The 20016-nt window shown below is 45.3% G+C and overlaps 1 protein-coding gene across 1 annotated transcript in view; it reads right to left on the bottom strand.

The window, feature by feature from the left end:
• Window positions 1–19666, bottom strand: part of LOC306752825 (FERM and PDZ domain-containing protein 4-like) — a gene marked incomplete at both ends in the record, with an annotated part of 34156 nt that extends 14490 nt beyond the window's left edge. Inside the window, 2 exons of the mRNA XM_079236632.1 lie at window positions 3692–3814; window positions 19626–19666. Of these exons, the coding sequence (XP_079092758.1) occupies window positions 3692–3814; window positions 19626–19666 (164 nt within the window). The remainder of the gene's footprint in view (window positions 1–3691; window positions 3815–19625) is intronic.
• Between the last annotated feature and the right edge of the window lie 350 nt (window positions 19667–20016).

The raw sequence follows: 20016 nt of genomic DNA, 5'->3' as shown, positions 1-20016 counted from the left end.
AGCTGCTCATAAATCAGAGCCCTGGCTCAGGTCTGGTCATTAAGCACAACATTTTATGCTTAAGAGCTATTTATAAAAGAGAGCATAGGTCCCGCATTCATAAAATACCAAAGATATGCAATCTGGAACCAATTTGCTTCCTGCATCCATTTAAAAGTCTGCGGACTGTTCCAAATTAAAGTGTACTGATCATTTAATCAAGTCACAATCGTTTAAAAAATGAATGTGTAAAGGTCAAAAAAAGGATTGATCTCTTCTTAACGGCTGCTCTTGTAAGCTTTTATCGTCCTGTCATCACAATGTCACGTATGCACAGAAACCTTGAAACCTTGAAAAAAAACAAAAAAACAAAGCAATGTTCATGTGGGTCAACATTGGTGAAGTATCCTTTTCTTTGATTTATTGCAAGTCACTCAGGATGAAAGCTCCACTTAAATGTGAATGCCCCGTATTAAATTAAACCTCCCTGCTTGCCGGACCCCAGGCGTCTGTCCGACCGGGAACGCAGAGTGCCTGTTAATTATGAGGTGATATACGCTTTTCAGTGGGGCTCACTCATTCTCCAAGTCTCAATTTCCACCTCCCTTCCTCTTTCACAGCTTAAAACGCTCCCTTGGCAGCCGTTGCTTCCTTCGCTGCACATTAAGTCCAGTCCGGGCCAGGGTGGGCATTGTTTCCTTGCCAGCATCCATTCCATATTGGCTGCCTCTGCTGTCCATATAGATAAATGTGGGCCTAGTCCATCCTAACCTTTGCATAGTCACGTATGTTTCATTTGTTACTAAACTAACGTCTGTCTTTTAATTCATCAGGTAATATTGATAGTATATATATATATATATATATATATATATATATATATATATATATATACTATATATATATATACTGTATATACCTGCAGCTTTGCCTCAATCTTCCCTGATGATAAAGAAACGTCCCAACAGACTTCATCTCCGACCGATCCGGATCAGTCTCAATCCCCGCCACCTTCTTTCCCCTCTTGCGCTTTCTCATTCTCGCTCTCATTATCACATTGATCTGTACTGTGCATAAGAAGAGGGAGGCTAAATCTGTCTGTAATAAAGCATGTTCCAATCTGCGATGTGGGCCTATGTTCCCTGTCAGGGTCAGAGGGGGTGGGGGTTTAATCCCGCAGGAGGGCAGAGCCGGGATGTCAGGGGGTCAGGGGAAAGCTGAATAAATAAAAAAGGTCAAATCATTGGAAGGATGGGGGAAAGCGTGCAACTCACGGGGGAAACCAATGCAACTCACTCTGACGCTCCTGGTCCTCGTTCGTTGCAATAAAAGGTTTGTATCACTTACCCATAACTGAAATTGTTCTTTAATGTTAACCCAGTGGTGTTAGATGCCCACAACCATCTTTGGTGCAGACTAAGATTATACATAAAAAGGGATAGAAGTGGAAGTTGTCACCGTGAGGTCAACCATTGGTTTATGGACTGCTGTTTTGAAGCCAATTTGGCTGTGGCCATCTTGGTTTTTGGGCGAGGCCATCTTGGTTTTTGGGCGAGGCCATCTTGGTTTTTGGGAGAGGCCATCTTGGTTTTTGGGCGAGGCCATCTTGTTGTTTTGCAACCAGAAGGGACGCAAGAGGGTGGAGCTACGTACAACTGAATGCTGAATTATTATTTTTTTGCCGATTTCTTTAGGCAAGAGCTTCCTTATTTATTGAGATGGTATAAATGCAAAGAATGTGTTCCTATGGGGGTTGAATGCACTCATTGAAAGTGACTTTGAATAAAGGCGCTTGCTAAACGTCTTGATATATGAATGATGTGAGATAATTGCATTCCTACCCCCCCACCTGCACATCCATCCATAGCAATGTAACACCAACACAAAAGGGGAAAAAGAGGACCAGTATAAGGTGTCAGCGGGGAATACTGCACCCAAACAGTTGGCAGGGTTTATAAAGCACACACAAATAAGCCTATGAGCACACACCACAACCAATCCATGGTAATGAGCATCCACACAGGAAGGCATATGCCTACTCTACACACACTGGGAAATCACTCCGGAAATTCTTCAGATAAGGGAAAATATGCTCGATGCAAATGTATAAAAAATTATTTGTTGAGAATAAAACCCAAGCCTAAAAAACAATCGCATTCATCTCATGACAGACACAATAAGACTAAACACACACTACTGTATGAGTTCACGTGTATTTATATCCACATAAATACAGCTCAGTTGCCATTTCACAGGGACTTCAAATCCACTGACACTTGGCAAACCTGCTCAATCATGTTAGGTAAGGTTATTAGGAGATATCTGTCCAATATAGTTAAATCAACTATTGGCTTGAGTCGCTCTCTCTTTCTGTCTCGCTGAAATCCAATCGGGATACTCAATCTGTGTCACCTCCACTAAAGCCACCAGCTTTTCTCTGGGAACAAAGCCACATGACTAGATATGTCTCCCTTGTCATATTTCACTTTCCCATCATGAGGAGAGGAGATGGGGGGGAAGAGGAGTAAAGGGAAGATGCAAGAAAATACAAATATAAGAAGGTATAATAGGATGGAGAGGGTATATGGTAGAGAGGGCAAGAGATGAAATGGAAACAAGAACAAACAATAATGAAATTAATCTTAGTGTGCAAGTGTTGAACGAGTTACTGTTATCAGTGCTGCATTTGTTCACCGAAGCCCTGAAAACCAGCGTTTGAAAAGCACAGACCAAGGGTTGGGAATTGATGTCAAAGGGTCAAAGCGAAGAGGAGGTCGAGAGAGAAGGAAAGGTCGAAAGAGACAAAGGAGGAGGCCAAAGAGAATAGATAAATAGATTGAAGAAAAAAAGATCAAGAGAGGAGATATGAGGAAGGAGGTAAAGTTCAAAAAGTTCGAGAAGAAAATCATCAGAGAGAAGTAGAAGTGCAACCAAGGGGGAAAAGAAAGAAAACATGATGACAAGTGGCAAAGAGATGGAACAAGGAGAGAGAGGTAACCAACCAACAAGACGAACGCAGCCATCAATTAATTCACAGAGCAGTTTTCACCGCCACACATAGCAATTTGTGCATCGAAAAAGTTAATTGGATCACAGCTTATCAGAATCAGACATGTCTGTCTAACAGAGTCTGTTCCGCGGCGCTTGCATAGCGCTGGATTCATCGTGCAGAACGCTCCTGGATGCCAAGGTCTCAACGGCAGTCCAACTGCAGGATTTGTTTACCATGGCTTCCTATTTCTTTCTGCAAAACAAATTTCCACAGGCAGTATCACATTGAACTATCCATTCCTCCATCCACTATCTTGGGCCGCGGGGACAGCAGGCTTGGCAGCCTCTCACCAGCAACGTTTTCCAACTCTTCCTGGGGATCCTAGGCCAGATATAGATCTACCCTGGGGGGTCTCTTACCAGTTGGACGTGCAAAGAAACCCTACCAACCGCCTTACGCGATGGCTGCAAACCGCCCAAGTGCGTGCTGATGGTTACGGCCCAATGGAGCCAATAGAACCACATCATCTGCGTAGTAATTAAACTAGGTGATGCTCTTGGGAATAGGAGCAATTACTCAGCAATACCACTGCTGCTGCTTCTCCATTGAACCTTCTGGATGCAATCATAAGCAACCGCGGGGTCTCTACGGCGGTGATTGTACATCATACAAACATGTGCGCACACGGCGTGCTGCTGTTTATGATCACGCTGTACATACTTGGTGAGGAAGTCCCGTCCGTCCCTGGTGCTGTTCATGCTGTCCCAGCTGTATGGAGGCCCCTGCAGTCCGGTCCAGGAGCCTGGGCCAGGGGGCGGCCAGCCCGACATTTTGTTCTTGTGGCTGAAACACAAAGGACGGGGAAAGTGAGCATTTGATCGCCACATGTGAATCAAAAGTGTGCTTTCATCTGTTGTGGAAGATAGTTGAAGTAAGTGAAGTAAAACCACTATTCATACTTCCTTAGTTGCACTTTTGTTGGAAGGAAATAGAGATAAACAAGGGCCATTATCTTGAGTCATGGCAGAGTGAACCCGGTAAGAGTTTCTCATTCCCGGTGCACTATAGTCACGTCTAAGAAAGTTATTGTCAATATTTCAATGAAACTGTTTTTGACTGTTAATAGCTGCAACACATCTTTAGATTGGAGGTCTTTGACGAAGGGAGAAGATCCACAGAGAACGGAACTCATACATAATCATCATGGCATATGCATCTACTTATTTCAAGAGGTCATCGTTTAACAAAAGCAAGAAAAGGTGAATTTATAACCCCCCCCCTACCCCTCTCTGGATAAAAAACACTCAGAGCTACTCCGTTAAGATCCCTCTCAGCCCAATTAGTGTGACCTCTGGTCTCTCCGTGTGTGGCTTTGCGATGTGACATCGCACTGCTTAGAGCAATCAGCTGCAGTCAAGTAACGGCCCATCGGGTCTGTAAATAGGCGATCGATGGCTGCATGCACGGGCCTGCGGTAGCTGCTCGGCAAAATTGCGCACGTGCGGCGAGGAGAAGCACTGATGTGACGGGCTTGATTCGGTTAGCGCAGATTACTCAAACGATGTCTTTGAGGATCGAGGGAGGCGGTCGGAGGAGAAAGAGCGGTTCTGAAGGGTCACTTAGCTTAAGTTAAAAGCTCTACCTATAAATGAGGATTGAACAGACCGCCCTTCTGAATCAATTGTGGCAAAATAATCCACGCCCTAATCATGCATTATAAACAAACGCACCACGGACATGATCACAAGTGCAATGAAAGGTCATAAAGCCACTGAATCCAAGCGTCTATGCACTTCAGATGTATATTTTATCTATTTTGGAGAACATTCCCTCCCACAGCCATGAACCACGAAGACAAGTTTGGTCGTTCTGACCTCAAATCTATGGCAGCAAACGGATGCATAGCCACAGTAATGATGAATTGAATTTATGGCCTTTCTGTGACAGGACTCGGACTGACATTCTGTCACACAGCATGTTCTCCGCTGTGCGCTTCACATCCCAGTTTCAGCCCTTTCCCCATTGAAAAGCAAAGGCGCCAATGGATCGGGGATGTGCTTAAAATAGAAGAAGACGCGTACTAGAGGAGGACGTCATCGGCGTAACAATCCAGCTGATCGATTCCCATGTTGTGCTGTTGACGGGTGGAATACATCAGTCAGTCATGTCATAGCTTGCGGCGCGTGGGAAAGAGAAAATTGGCCTTGAGATGAGAAGCTCCAAAAACAAGCTCCACTGGTGCTGGTGGAAGTGTCAGAGCCGATCAGTCATCCCGCTGATCAGCTGTCATGCCGTAGTGGACTCGTCGTCTCTCGCTTTTGTTGCCACGCACGCATTTCAGATTTCAGTCAGACGCCTGCGCTTCTGCTGATCCCCAGTCATCCGAAAGGGAAACAACACCCCATCCACCGCCTTCAGAATCCCAATCAGAGGCTCTTGTGCTCAAAACACACAGAGGCCGCGGCGCCGACGGCCGTGCAGATCTCCAGCGGCTGCAGCCAGACATGCATCCGTGCTTGTCGCCGCGCTGCTGCTGGGAGCAGCTCCAAACTGAACTAAACTGCCGTGGACTCGCCTCCTTTATCCCATAATCCCTCTCATCACAGAGAAAACAAATCCATGCTGTGTGTGTGTGTGTGTGTGAGAGAGCGAGAGAGTATGAGTATTTCAGCGTGCGTGTGTGTGTGAGAGAGAAAAAAAGAGAGGGAGAGAGAGTGTATGCAACCGTGTGTGTGTGTGCGGAGTAAGAGGCTTTTCTGAGAGCAACAACGTGTATGGAAACATCGCTCCATCTCCGAGCTGCAGGAAACTGACTCTTAAAGTTCACCTGGATGGCATTAATATTTTACTCTTCACTTTTGGTCCTCTTCCAGCAAAAAATAAGTCCTGTTTTATGTCCATATGAGACAGAAAAGGGCAAATGGTTCTGGCAGCGAGACGGAAAATGATAGTTGAGCGACCGGCCCGGCCGTTATTGCCATCCCTGGCGGAATAAAATACTCTTTAAGGCCCGATTGTAAATGAAATAAGGCATTTAGGGATGGATTTTTTTCTACGCGGTCAAGGTCCTTTGCCTCCATATTATCCAGCATCGCCTCCTGAATGCAAAACGCCGGGATTACAGAGCAGATTCAAGGCCAAATCTCTGTCATTTGCAAGCACAAAATCAGGTAGTTGTGTTTGCCATTCTACAACAGTGACAGTCGCACTGAATTCACAGCTGCACGTTGAAAGAGAAACCCCACGAGTGGCGTTGAAAGCCGCACTCTCTACCCTTTGTTTCTACTTCTCCCGCTTTACTTCCTCCTCCCTCGTGTTTTTCTAAAAGTGCAAAAGGTTACCGGATAAAGAATTCCATAGCGCAGATACTCACCAAAAAAACATCGACAGATCACAACACAAAGAGACGTAACTCATCATGAAAGTCGCCTCCTCGATGAACTACGCTGCAGAGTTTTTTGTCCAACTCAAACTTGCCGTCTTGACACGAGGCCCCCAAAACTAGATGCATTTTCCCTTCAATGAACCAACCAGGGATCTGACTATATGAATTCAAAAGAAGCCGCAGGGAGCTTCGATCTTTGGGCTGCTTTTGCTGAAAAGGCCACTGTATTGACTTCAAAGAGTACTTTTTCTTCCAAACTGATCAATTCATGCCCCCTCTCTTTACCGCCAGGGATTGATCTCTCGCTCTCAACGTCTGTCTGTCATCCGCACTCAAAAGCTGAACTTCATGACACAAACTCAATCAATGTTTTTGTCCCTTGACATAAATGGACCGATGAGAACCATCTTTCTGGAAACGTGTAGCACAGGACTTGAGGGAAATTGGAATTTAAACAAATAAATAAAGAACGTAGTAAATCAGGTTGAAGAAATGAAGACGGTTGTATCTAATTGGCTGAGACAGATTTCTGAGATTTAATTACACATAACTGATTGATTTGACAGGTTGTTGTAGAAGGAGGCGCCGGCCAGTGGTTTCGACCAAATTGGACTCCTGCTGCTCGTTTCCCCCGTTGAAACCTCCCCTGCCTAATTTGATTTTCACAGCCTGTCCCTTATCGACGGCCATTACATGTATTGATGTATTGATCGCCTGTCTTTTTATTATCGTCTGAAACACTATAGGACAAGGGCCCGGATATGTTTTACCACATCGCTCTCATCCTGCTATACGAACAAAGATGGTGGTTACTGGAGCGTTTTTTTTTTTTTTTTTTTGCTGCATCATATGTCAGACCTCCCTCTCACAGAAAGCAGTCGTGCCAGCTGGCACGGACCTCCCCTCTGCTTAGCCGGCGCATGCTCCAGTCAGCAAGAACGCACACAGCCCCCAAACATATGGTCTCTGGGTGCATCGCAACAAATGTTTCCCCTCCCATGCGCTGCAGCTCCGGATTCGGGTCGCTCTCGACCCGGGAGAGTAATCCATCGCATGGGTTCAGCCGAGGAAATGCCTACACTACCACATACATATGAGCCTAATATGTAGGAGTCCATCCACGCAGATTATAATCCCCTCTTTCTCTGACATTTGTTCCATGTCATCAGGAAGTATGATTGCTTTCATAGAGAATTCTGCAACTCAAGTTTTTTTTCCCCGTGTCCAATGATGAGTCTTGTAGTCACAAAATGAATAAGTCATGCTCTCAATTATTCCTTTATATTAATGTCATTAGGTGATCGCATTCATGAAGTCTGCCCTTTTGACCCCCTTATACATGCAGCTGACCACACACACACACACACACACGCACACACGCACACACGCACACACACGCATGCAATGCCTCAAGATCTTTATTCAGACTGACCGGGTTTGCACAAAAAGCGAAGAGCTCTCTTAGCCTACATTATGACAATGCTCACTCCAGCCAGTAGCACAAAGTCCCCTCCCTGCCAATTCTCACCACTTTACACTCTTTTTTTATTTTTCTTCCCCCACATCTTGTTAAAAGCTCAGCCGCTGAGTGTCCTGCATGCTGCTGGAGCTGAGGACGCCTCTCAGCACACAAGGACATGTAGGTTAAGTGGTGTGTGGAGCAGTGAAATATACATCAGGGTTTAGGTCTCTTCTTTCGCCGTTTATTCATTTCAACATGTCAGCTGAGTCTGCAGTAAACAGAAACGTATTCAGTCCCGGGTCTCTCTTTTATAAAGCACGCAGATATATTGACTTTAAGAAAATGGACTCGAATAAAAAAATGGTGTTTCGTCTCCAGAGACTTGAAATAAGAGGCAAAGAGACAACTTTCTGCTGTCATTTCACACTACTGAACATGGAAAGCTCAGAAAAAAAAGTGACTCCATTAAAAAGCCCCCCCAGGTTCTGGTTTAAAAGGCCAAAAAGAAGAAGGAGATAAAAAAAAAAGTACACAATGAATGCAGGGTGTTTTTCCCCTCCGGTTGCAGTTGAAAGACGCTATACAAAAACATCTAGCGCACGGTGGAACTGACTTAAACCCGATAAACACTGCCAGATTACAGCTCACAGGTTAATTGCGTGTCGCACCGTGCGCTAATACAATGTCAGCTGCAATCTGTGTCAGACGGGCGACACACGTTTTTGAAGACGCATTCGATCGGGTGAATCACTGCGCTACGACGCTAGCAGAGGCACATCATCAACTCGTGTCATGAACAGATGGCGCTACAGCGCCAATGATAAATGTATACCAATGTGGCGCTTAAAATGTTGGTGGGCCGGTGTGTATTCTGTATTTGACGGCGCACTCCAATAGCATAGATATCTCAAATGTGGGAAGAAACAATTTAGAAGGCGTGGCCTCGGGCGCCGAGGATTCGTAGCTCGCCGAGGAAAGAATCGGCGGATGAATCTGAAGCTGAAGTAAGTGGATTTGAGATGTTGTCACTACTGTTGTCCAATTTGGCATTGATCTGCCACTAGGGATGTCCTAATTTGCTCGCTAATGGACCTTCTTTCCTCCCAGTCTTCCTCGTTATGCTCATTAATGTTCCAACTTAACACGCTCATAGCTCCTAGCAAGACAACTGCAGCCATCGCACCGACCTTCCTCTTTTCGTCCCCACCCTCGTTCCATTTGTTGGCTTTTCCACTCTCTCAACCTCCCTCAGCCTTTTCTCCGGCTCATAAATGAAACATTGGTGCACGCTGTTCAAAAAGTTGCCCTGGAAGTGCTGTTACTTTATATATAGCTTTACTATCCGAAGACGACATGCTTTGGCTCTCAACAAGCGGGGCACGTGGAAACACGCAAGTACACACTTTGTTTTTTATGTAACACACTTGAAGATTATGCTCCGCTCTGCACGCTCTCTGAACATCTTGCAGAGTGCAGATGTTTGCTAAACAAGCATAAAGAAAAGAGGGGAGAAAAACCAAAACTGCAAGAGTTTCACAAAGTTGCTAATTTGCAAGCAGAGGCTTCTGAAACACTTCGGGAAACAAACAATCTGGAGAACTATCACGTTCGCTCGTGAGCCCCCCATTTGGATGATTCATGCCTGCTTGTCCAGCCGTCTGAAAGTGAGCGTCTACCATTTAAAGACCACTTTGGGGTTTCCTTTCACGAGCACAGCTCCATCGCGGGTCCATCAAGACTTTTGACGGGAGCCGTCATTTACAAATGGACGCATTCGAGATGATTGCACGTCTGAAAATCTGACTGAACTGCCATTTCGCTTCACTTCATTACTCAGACGGACTCATTTCAGCCAATTTCTATCTGCGAGGAGAGTTGCTTTGGTTCATTAGGGCAAAATCAAGTCATGCCAATGGAGTTGGAGCAATCAGTGAATCCACACCATCTTGACAGCCATCTTGACAGCGCTGCAGCTGGAGACCAAAATGGACGCAGCGATCGTAGCTTGTGCGGCACCATCCTTCACTTTTATTTGACCGTCTCCGTTGGGGCATAAGCGGCTCGGCAAAAAGAGGCCGTTTTGAGACACGAATCAGCGGTTTAAATACGCGTTTTGAATTTAACCAGTGAGCTTAATGTCCCATTTAGTTGTTGTCCTTTAAAGTGTCATTCAGTAAAGTGTCACTTCCCAAGGTCGTTGGCTGATAGAGCTTTTTGTACCTCTTCATTCGGTCTTTGTTGAACGAAATGATGAGAACAAATGGCCAGTTAGCCGTTAGCTCACCAGCAACAGTAACCAGCATTTACTAGAGTAGTAGAAAAATGCAACAGTTTTCCACAAGTGTATTTTTAGGCTGAGTCACAGGAAGATAACGTCTCCGCCCCTTTATTCCACGAACAAAGCTCTGAATGGTTGTTGCTTCCTCACCCTGGGACGTCAGCGAGCTCAACACCACAACTATTTGATTTGCTGAAAAGACATCTGCAGTGATTCAGAGGTCTGGAAATCATCTAGCATTCATACTCAGCATGTCATGAAACAAAAAAAAAAGCTGAATATTTCAAAAGGACATTTTGTTAAAGAAAAACTAAAAATTTGCTCACATCTGGTTCAGTCTGCGGTACTCCACCATATGCAATCATTTGTATTTCCCCGTCAGCCAACGAGTTACTAAATCCACAGCCTATCAGCACCGACTGCAGAGCCAGTGAGTCACCGCTATTCTGCTCTTTTATGATTGCGGTTAAATGTTTGTCATGTTGCACTGTGCTGCACTGAGTGTAATAAAGTCTCACCGGCCCTCGGAGATCATAATAAAGGCCAATCCGACTCCTTTCCTTTCAAACGCTGGCTGGTCTCATTGATGTGGAAACGCGCCAACGGCATGCGATGATGGAATCAATTAAAAGCTTACATAAAAAAAAGCTATACTCCGCCCAAAGACATTAAAGTAGGTGAGCAGGGCGAGCTGCTGCATTGAAGCTTTCGTTGAGCTTTGGTTTCAGGACCACGGACAGCTCCCCTTCTATTCTCCAGCGCTGATCAGGGATAAACTGATTGTCTAGTTAACGCTGTGAAATAAAAGGATTTTAATACAAACACTCATTCTTCATCACTTCTTCCTCTTGACTTTTCTCTCGTCCTCTCGCTCTGGTACACTCACTATGGGTGTACCAGACTAGAACCAGCAGGCACACCCTGTCCTTTCCCAATGTGAGGATTTGGACTCCTCCACAGGCTGCCGGCCAGACCCCTTGACCTTGGCAAAACACACACATCTCCGCTCAACGACTGTCCTCAACAGCACTACGAATGGCCTTTAACAGCTTGAGACCAGTTGTGAAGTGTATCTGCAGGGGGGGCAGCCTATGGTTGCAGGACAGCAGATGCAGCTACCAGTATGTTCCTTTATAGGATGAGATCACATCAGATGAAAGCTCAACGTTTGCCAATGGGAGAGTTCAGAATATATAGGATCTGGCGTTGGGATGTAAGCACACAAAGACAGAATATAAATAAGCTGAATACCATAAAAGATTTAAATCGATTAAACAGACGTTCAAAGATTCATGGAGTTACCTGCATGTGTGCACTTACATTGATTGACACTGGAAGACATTAAGATATACATAGAATATAAGGGGAAAAGAGTGTTACATGTTCACCCACGGATGATATAAAGAAGTATTGGACGTAGTCACCGTGAGTGACGTCACAAGTTGCGGACTTCCCTTTTGAAGCCTTTTGAGTTTCTCATTTTGCTGAAGCATACCCTGCTCTAAATGGGACCATCATTTATGAGATGAACATCATGCTGTATTGAAAAATACTTGAAACTAGGGAACGAGACCATAAACTCATGTGTACAATGTTTACTGAAGTAATAAATCAAGTGAGAAGTAGATTCATTGTCTCATAGACTTCTATACAATAAGACTTTATTGCCCCCTGACGTCACACTTTTTCCCAACCGGAGGTTGCCGCCTGCTAAAGACTTACTTGCCATTTCTTCAATCCACTAATTACTTAATACACTTTTTTCATAAATCTGTTTGCAAATGGAAAGTTGCTCTTTTGGGGGACAAGAAAGTCAAAGCTGTGTGGTGAAAACGGGGAAGTGATGATGATGAATGAGTAGCATGGCCCCTCACAATGTCAATGGTTTGTTCAGCTAATAGTATTGTATTAGGTAGTAAATATTTTTACCCTCTAATAATTCGTAATGAAAGGAGTTACAAGGACGGGTCGCAAACATGAGCTGAATGAGGATGAACGTGGTGGAGCATATTTTGCCAAAAGAATAATTTTTCCGGCTTGTAGGTCAGTTCTGTCTACGACCCGTCTCTGGGCACACTGCGTCTGCGTCTGCAGCAGCGGACCTCAACACTGTACGCCGTTGCTTTTCAACCTTTGGCAGCGCAGCAGTACGTCTCTGTTGGACAACACAGTCCACAGCACAACAGCCCATTGATTCTCTGTAAATGTCACGCGAGGCGCAGTGTAACCAGAGGGGCCAGAAAACACAAAAGGGCCGCGGAGCAGAGTTTTAAATTGTGTTTAAAAAAAAAAAAGAAATGTCATAAATAAATCTGACGATCGTCTGTTTGAATTATGTTTACGCTGTTGTCGAATCAACGATTTTTGTATGTGGCCTCGAGCCCCACAGGAACCCACCAGTTGGAATTAATACTAACATTTCTGCGCCTTTGCGCGCTCCATTAATGGATCCAAGAGTAAGCTCTGAGATTCAACTTGAAGACCAGGATCAAACAGATTGATCCGCAGGGACAACCGAAGGCAATTACTCACCAGTCACCGTACTGTCAGTCTGTCATGAAGAAGTCAAGGCTTAGATTTTCCCTTTTACTATTGTTTTCATAAGTATGTACTGCGGTGTCAAAGCCCTTTAATGTTGTTCATACTTGGACTTAAGGTAACACTGTCATGTCAGCTTCTGGTCGGTTGACTGTACTCGCGTGATGTAATGGCGACCGAGCATCGACTACCTCTAGTCCACTCGCCCGAGTCAATTCTAAAGGTTAGAGATAGATAGTAGACGAGTGTGCATGCGTATCTGCTTGCAGCGTGTGAGAGAATCCAGTGTGCGATTTAAACGCCACTTGCCACGTGACTTTATACGAGCCACTTGAAAATCACCACAGCGAGGAGCTGAACATCTGCGCCGCACGTCGAGCGGCGGGTTAAAAATACCACGGCGGGAAACGGACGTCACTGAACGCCCCCCCCCCCCCCTTCTCAATAAGATCACGCAGGAGGATGGTGATCATTCAGTGAATGAGAAACACTCGTGTCTGGATTCTTCAGTCGCAATGGAATGGAGAAGAGTGCAGCAGGGTAGGATATGCCACAGATAGGCAAGTGTTTTGTGAAGCACTTTGAGAAATGATGCACTCACAATTAGTGGAAGTGAAAGCCATGCTCCATCAGGTAGGAATATATATATATATGAATATGCATGTGCGAGTATGCGTGCTGCACTGTATGCAGGTTTGCAGGCTTTGAGAATACACGGCAGCGCATCAGTATTATGCGATAGTATTTGGAGCAGAACTAATCACTCAACTCTTTGGCAAACACACGTATCAGCGACAACGGGACGTCCGTGTGAGCTCGCCAATCCCGTGCCTCGTCACTCAGTAGTCTGGACGCGTCGTTTTTTCGTTGTATTTAGTCCCCTCTTATGTGTCAATTCCAGAAATGTGCAGCGGTGGACGAATGTGTTAGTTAAAAGCTAAAAGTCAATACAAAACGCGAAACAAGCACAATACATTATGCAATGTCAGCACTTGAACAAGAGCCAGTAAAGATAAATGACATGGATTCATCATATACATCTCCCAGAATACCAGTGTGTGTGTGTGAGCGAGAGAGACTATGGTATGCAAGATATTTTTAACTTTCCTTCTGTCCTACAAGGACAGACTTGCCCACTGTATGTAGTAAAAACCAGCCAAAGTGATCCATTATTGAGTATGCACTTCCCTGAGAGTACGACAGTGAAACATCCTCATACACCGGTTCAAATCTGTGGAGACTTCTACGCATTTTAAGCTTGGCCGTCACTTAGAGGAATAGATAAGATATTTAAGCAACATGCTCGTTATATAATGAGAACACAGATGCCAGAATCCCCCATGTGTCCGTGGCATTTCGACACTTCGGCCGTGAGCGTTTATCCGAAAAGGGAACAGCTGTAAAGGGTAAAACGGTGCACCTCGAGACTCGCACTTCATTCTGTAAATGCACACTGGAAGTGTTATGTGTCGGCCATTGTGATTAAAAAGAGTATTTTCTTTTTTTTCTGCACGGATCCTGCCAAACAGAGGCTCAAGACGGACGTGATGCAATCATATGGGGACAAATCTCCAGGCGGTTCCTCTACCTACAGTGTACACGTGTAGGCTTTTTACACTTCACATACTATTGTTTACATTTAATTTGCTTAATTAACGAATACACTGCAGCTGTATATATATTTCATTCCAGTTATTTGTATTCTATGTTATTGTGTATATTTATATATTTTTATTATTTTGTATATATCCTTCATCCCTGTTGCTTCTTTATATAATTTATCTTGTGTGTTTATTTGTATCTTCAAGTTGTAAGCCGCTACTACGACAACAAATTTCCCCTTGGGGATTAATAAAGTATCTATCTATCTATCTATCTATCTATCTATCTATCTATCTATCTATCTATCTATCTATCTATCTATCTATCTATCTATCCCATTCCCAAAGAGGACCCTGAACACACCGGCGACACAGTATACGTTCAGTCAAAAACCCGCTGACTCTGCAAAGTGTGAGGAGGTAGTGAAAACTTCAGAGAGAAGATCAGTCACTCGAGTGAGTCATCTAGGGACGCATCTGTGGGTTTTTCTTTCTTTTTTGATCCCTTTGTTCTCAGGGACTGCTATGGGGTTCAAAGGAGAGGCGAACGCCATTACATGCTTGGTTAGGATGGGCGTCGGAGAGAAGAGAGGTTTGTCTCATCAAAAAAAGAGAAACAAGAACAACTCCAGTTGAACAGCCGTGTTTTTTTTCCTTCATTCATGAAGCAAGAAAAGCCTCTTAAATAATGCACTGAGCAGGTTCCATGCAGAATGCATGAGACGTAAAAGAGGCAAACAGAGAAACACATGCTGCACGTCGAGCTCACTAAAAACTCACAGAACACGTGACGCCTCCCCTCCCCGCGGGCAAGAACTCAACAAGAGCGTGGCTTTTTTTTTGCATCACTGATCAGCTGGCAAATTGTGTCTGAATTCCACCACGCTCGCTGGGGTTGAGAATTAAAGCATAATTGGGAGACGGCACTTGTTCTCACAGTTATTTGCTTTGTCGGAAAGGCGCGGGAAGGAAGCTCAGATGCGAACGGAGCAAAGGAAGAACATGTTTTTTTTTTTTTTTTGCTTTATTTGCATAATTGATGAAATTTGGTCTCTCTTCAAAAAAAAAAAAGGGGAGCGGGAAGCGCGTCGCTCCTGTCTTTCAGTATTATCTTGTGTGAGAGATGATTGTGTGAGGAGAGAAATATGGCAATCGTAACATAAGAGAATATTAGCGCTCACCAGGAAATGAATCGCTGCAGTGAGAAGGGAAGGATTGATTAAAGTATTCCATTTCAGAGCGGATGCGTTTTATCAAATGAGCATCAGGAGATAACAAACGTGTTATTCTGCCGGGCTTAAAGTAAAGTTGCATCTGTGGCTCCAGTGCACATTTATAAACATGTATTTAAATGCTTTTAAACCCGCCTTAAAATCAATTTCTACATCCTTAAACAATCAAAAGTTATAGATGCATCACATCCACGAGGTCGACAGGCAGGGATCGATACACATGGAAGTATGGATGTGCCGCCATATTAAGTGGATGGATAGGTGAGGGGGGAGAGAGAGAGAGAGAGAGAGAGAGAGAGAGAGAGAGAGAGAGAGAGAGAGAGAGAGAGAGAGAGATGTTGTGATGTGATTTCAGATACTGAAGCAGCCGTGTGTTCACCCTGCCAGCCCCTCCTGCAGTGATCACCGACCAAATCCCTTAGGAGGATTATCCAGACGGAAATCAAGAAAATGGTCCAACTTTAAGGGTTACGGGCAGGGAGTGAGAAAGTGAGAGTGGGGTGATTGAGGGTGGGGTGCTTGAGGTTGGGGGGGTGTAGCGCTGCAGCCCTGGTGTTATTTTTCCCCGCCTCTGATTCGTGTTTTCGACACGTGCTCAAAAAAAGTAACTGCAGATTAAAGGTAAAGGGATTTCATGTGTTCATTCATGAGCATTAGTGGTGCATTGGCTCGCTGCCCCGCCCCACCTGATTCTAGTCTATATGCTAAGCTAAGCTAACTGTGCCCCGACTGTAGCTTCGTACTTGGCATACAGACATGCGAGTCATACTCAAGCGTCTCATCTAACTAGCAAGAGAGTGAATAATTGTATTTTCCACATCCGCCTGTGTTTGCAGAAGCCCCTCCCCCACCGTGGGCTCTTTTAGAAAGGTCGATCGCGTGGCCCAGGCTGCTTCCAGAAAACTGTTCTGTACGCCGTGGGTTATATCCGAGGCACCCAAACCCACACACAGAACGACGCTACAATCGTCTGAGATGATCATCGAGCGATTACAGGTGATTTGAAGTAACGAGTGATTCAAATTTTGAAAATTATATATATTTGGTTTTTCAGGACGTCGTGGCTTGTCAGATGGTTCCCGGTAGAGTGGAACTTTGCCATCCGAAGTAGCAGCATGCGTTTGGCAAAAAGCACTAGGCAATTTGGCATGCACTGCTGTATATGCAGAACACAAACAAGCCCTGCTGGCTAGTTTCACTGCCAAATTCCGACACACACGGGGGGAAAAAAACAACCACGCTGACGATTCGCAAAGACAGGACCGTCTTTGCGAATGCAAATGCGTGGATAACAGAGACTCGCCTCCTGGGAAAAGAAAAAAAGGCCAGATGTGTGATAACAAAACTCCCATTAGCCCACAGTCAGAATAAAAACACACAAACACAACAGGAAGGATCGCATACACCCCTCCTCCCCTTACCTGCAGCAGCTGTTTTATTTCCCATCCGACAATGAATGATTCATTACGAGCATTACGAGGTGATAAATTAACCACAACTCCTCATTACAGTTCATGAGGCAAACTTGGCTCGTTGCGGCGTGTGCAAACAGACGGCTGTGAAACTGTATTGTGACAGCTCGTGGAAACACACACCGGCCATCTGGGAACAGGGCAAAGCGCCGCTAACTTGCCAGCAAAGGAAGAAAAAAAAACACTCTCATGGCGCCGGTTAGCGCGACGCCATTATTAATTTTTCCGCCCATTTCACAGTATGTCAACAACGAGGCGGGGCCAAGCGAGTAGAAGTGGGCGTGGCGGACATTTTTCATCAAGCTAACAAGTGGCGTCCGGGGAGGGTAAACAAAGAAAAACTCTTCTTATGACAAATGGAAGCTATTTATTCAAATCAGAAGTCAAATAAAGACAAGACGTGTGAGTATTAGCGACACATGCACACCTGGCTCTGGGACTCACCCGTCTCCGTTTTTTTGTTTTTTTTGGGAGTGCACATTGAAATGATGTTCCCGGGGAGAAACTCATTCAAAGAACACTGACTGTTTATCTCTCAATTTACGATGTGCATGCACGGGTTTTCGAAAGATTAACACCGTGCTTCCCAGGGATCAAAAGCACCGGAGAGCACAGTGTGCTGCTTTTTGGTTTCCTCATATATTTGCATAATTTGGTCATAAAACAGCAGCCTGGCTTTAATTTTTTTGTGAAAAGTGCTTCTTTAAAGCGCAGCGAAGTGAAGATAAGGACAGAAGGATGTAGTGATGCTAACGGAACCACAGATCCGCAATATTCATGAGACGACTGTGATGAGCCAGCGCCAACGAAATGTTCGTTTCGCAGCAGGAGGAAACCCCATCGAAGTGAACAAAGAATGGTACCGATGCCATCGTTCTCACTGGGGGGCGGGGACAGTCTCACCATAGCCAGCTGAACCCTATCAGTTGGTTATTGTTCCACTTCATGTAAATTCTTTATGTGGTTTTAAAGAAAAATATGACCTTTTGCTGAAAAGTCCCTACATGATTGAGCCTAATACAAAGTTCGGAGCAGATTGCCGAGTTTGGAAATAATGTTCAGGAAAAGTAAAAGTTCAAAAACACAAAGGGTTATAACCAAATGTTAAAAAGTTTAGAACATCTATGCACACTAATAGTTATTCAAAATGTACGTCAATGCCTTCCGAGTAGCACGCTAAAATCCCACCTGAAAACCATTTAAACTTTGGTAAAACATGGTTTGTACGAACGTCTTTCCGCGGCACGGAAATGTCGCAAAACGATCGCGGGTTAAAGTCGGGACCCGCCGCGGTTGGCGGTCCCCGGTTTGCGTTCCCCGGTTGGCGGTCCCTGGTTGGCGGTCCCCGGTTGGCGGTCCCCGGTTGGCGGTCCCCGGTTGGCGGTCCCCGGTTGGCGGTCCCCAGCTGGCGGTCCCCGGCTGGCGGTCCCCGGTTGGCGGTCCACGGTTGGCGGTCCCCAGCTGGGGGTCCCCGGTTGGCGGTCCCCTGTTCGGCGGTCCCCGGTCCCCGGTTGGCGGTCCTCTTCCGTTCCTCAGTGGAGAAGCGGAGGATAACGCTCCAGATGCCAACCTCTGGAGTGTGTAGGTTTAAGAGATTTGTCATGAGCCACGTTTAGAGGGCTTAAAGATGTGACCACGCATGAGTCAGGGATCATGCAAACATGTGTCTACATACGCATGTGTGGTGTGCGAAAAAAAGACCTTGCACGGCGCGGCGGGTGATTGTTGTGCGCTGAGCCCTTCATCATTGCTGCCGCTCCGACGTCTTAAAGACTTTTCAGTGTGCCTTCTCATCCCGGGGCGTGTGGTGTTATTCTACCCGAATCAAAGTAATCCTGATTCAAGCGTTTGTGTAAATATTGTTGCCTCTATTGGGTAATTGTAGTACGCGGGCTAGGTTGAGCATCATGGAGGCTGGATGGTGTTGCTCAGGGTAAACCTCCTTCTCTAGACCTCTTGTCTTTTCAAGTACTTAGTAGTCCACTGTGCTCTCCACTGGCTCCCTCTGTGTTTCCCATCCTCTTCAGCAACCATTGTCCGTCCTCTCTCTTTTCTTTATCTCTCCCCTTCATCACCGGCGCTCTCCGGATGCTCCTTGGACTCTCGCGATTGTGCTTCGCCTTTTTTATTTGCCCACATTCGCTGTTCTCGGTGTAGACCAATGTTTCTCCATTCAATGAAATAACACAAATAACAGGACGGGAAAACCACGACGAGGCCTCTACCTGCTCACGTGCAATGCAACGAAGTAGATTTTTACTTCGTATCTGTAGGAAGCGGGTGGTGATTTCTGGGAAGAGTTTTTCAAATGCAAAAATATATTCTTTTTTTATGATCTTATGTGCATGATATATCTGTTTTTTTGTGCATCTTTCTGGATAATTAAACACTGCTGGTTGGTCACAGTGTGATATCGTTACTTTTACTTCAGTAAAGGACCACTGACCACAGGTCACATATACATCTGGTTTTGTGCAACAATCAGACCCTTGATCAAACACTCTTTCGAGCCTCGTCACTGAAGTTTTCTCAATCGAAACCCTTTCACTTCATTCATCGTGAGAGTCATAACACTGTTTGGGTGAAACACGTTCATACCACTTCACCTGGAAAAATCTCTGATGTCTTATCTCGTCTTTCTTCACGAGGAAAGTGGCATGAAGGCCAGAAATAAAAGAGCACTCACCCTGACAGCTTTGCCATCTTGGAGAAACCAAACATGTCCATGTGGTCCTGCTACAGCGCTTTATATCCCAAAGCTCAGCTGCTCCACATCAGTATTCTAATCCACATCCAAAGCCCAGACAATCCAGTGTTCAACCCGGATCCATATCAAGAGTCAACAAAAGCCTTTTGCACACATAATTCAGATTCTCTGAGATCACACTTGGACGGCGTGGCGAAAGTATCGCCCTTGTTGAATGCCCCGTCCGGTGCGCAGACAATCCAATACCTTGTCTGTCCGCAACGCTGCGTCCCGAAGTGATGACATGGACAGTGCGGGTCACCCCCCAGCCCCCTTCCCCTTCGGCTCTCTCTGGGACGAGTCAGCCCTTGCTGCCGCTCTCCACCTGGCT

The sequence above is a fragment of the Taurulus bubalis genome, assembly GCF_910589615.1.
Source record: "Taurulus bubalis genome assembly, chromosome: 21".
Lineage (NCBI taxonomy): Eukaryota > Metazoa > Chordata > Actinopteri > Perciformes > Cottidae > Taurulus > Taurulus bubalis.
Note: the sequence above shows the minus strand (reverse complement) of the source record. Positions and strands in the feature narration are given on the sequence as shown.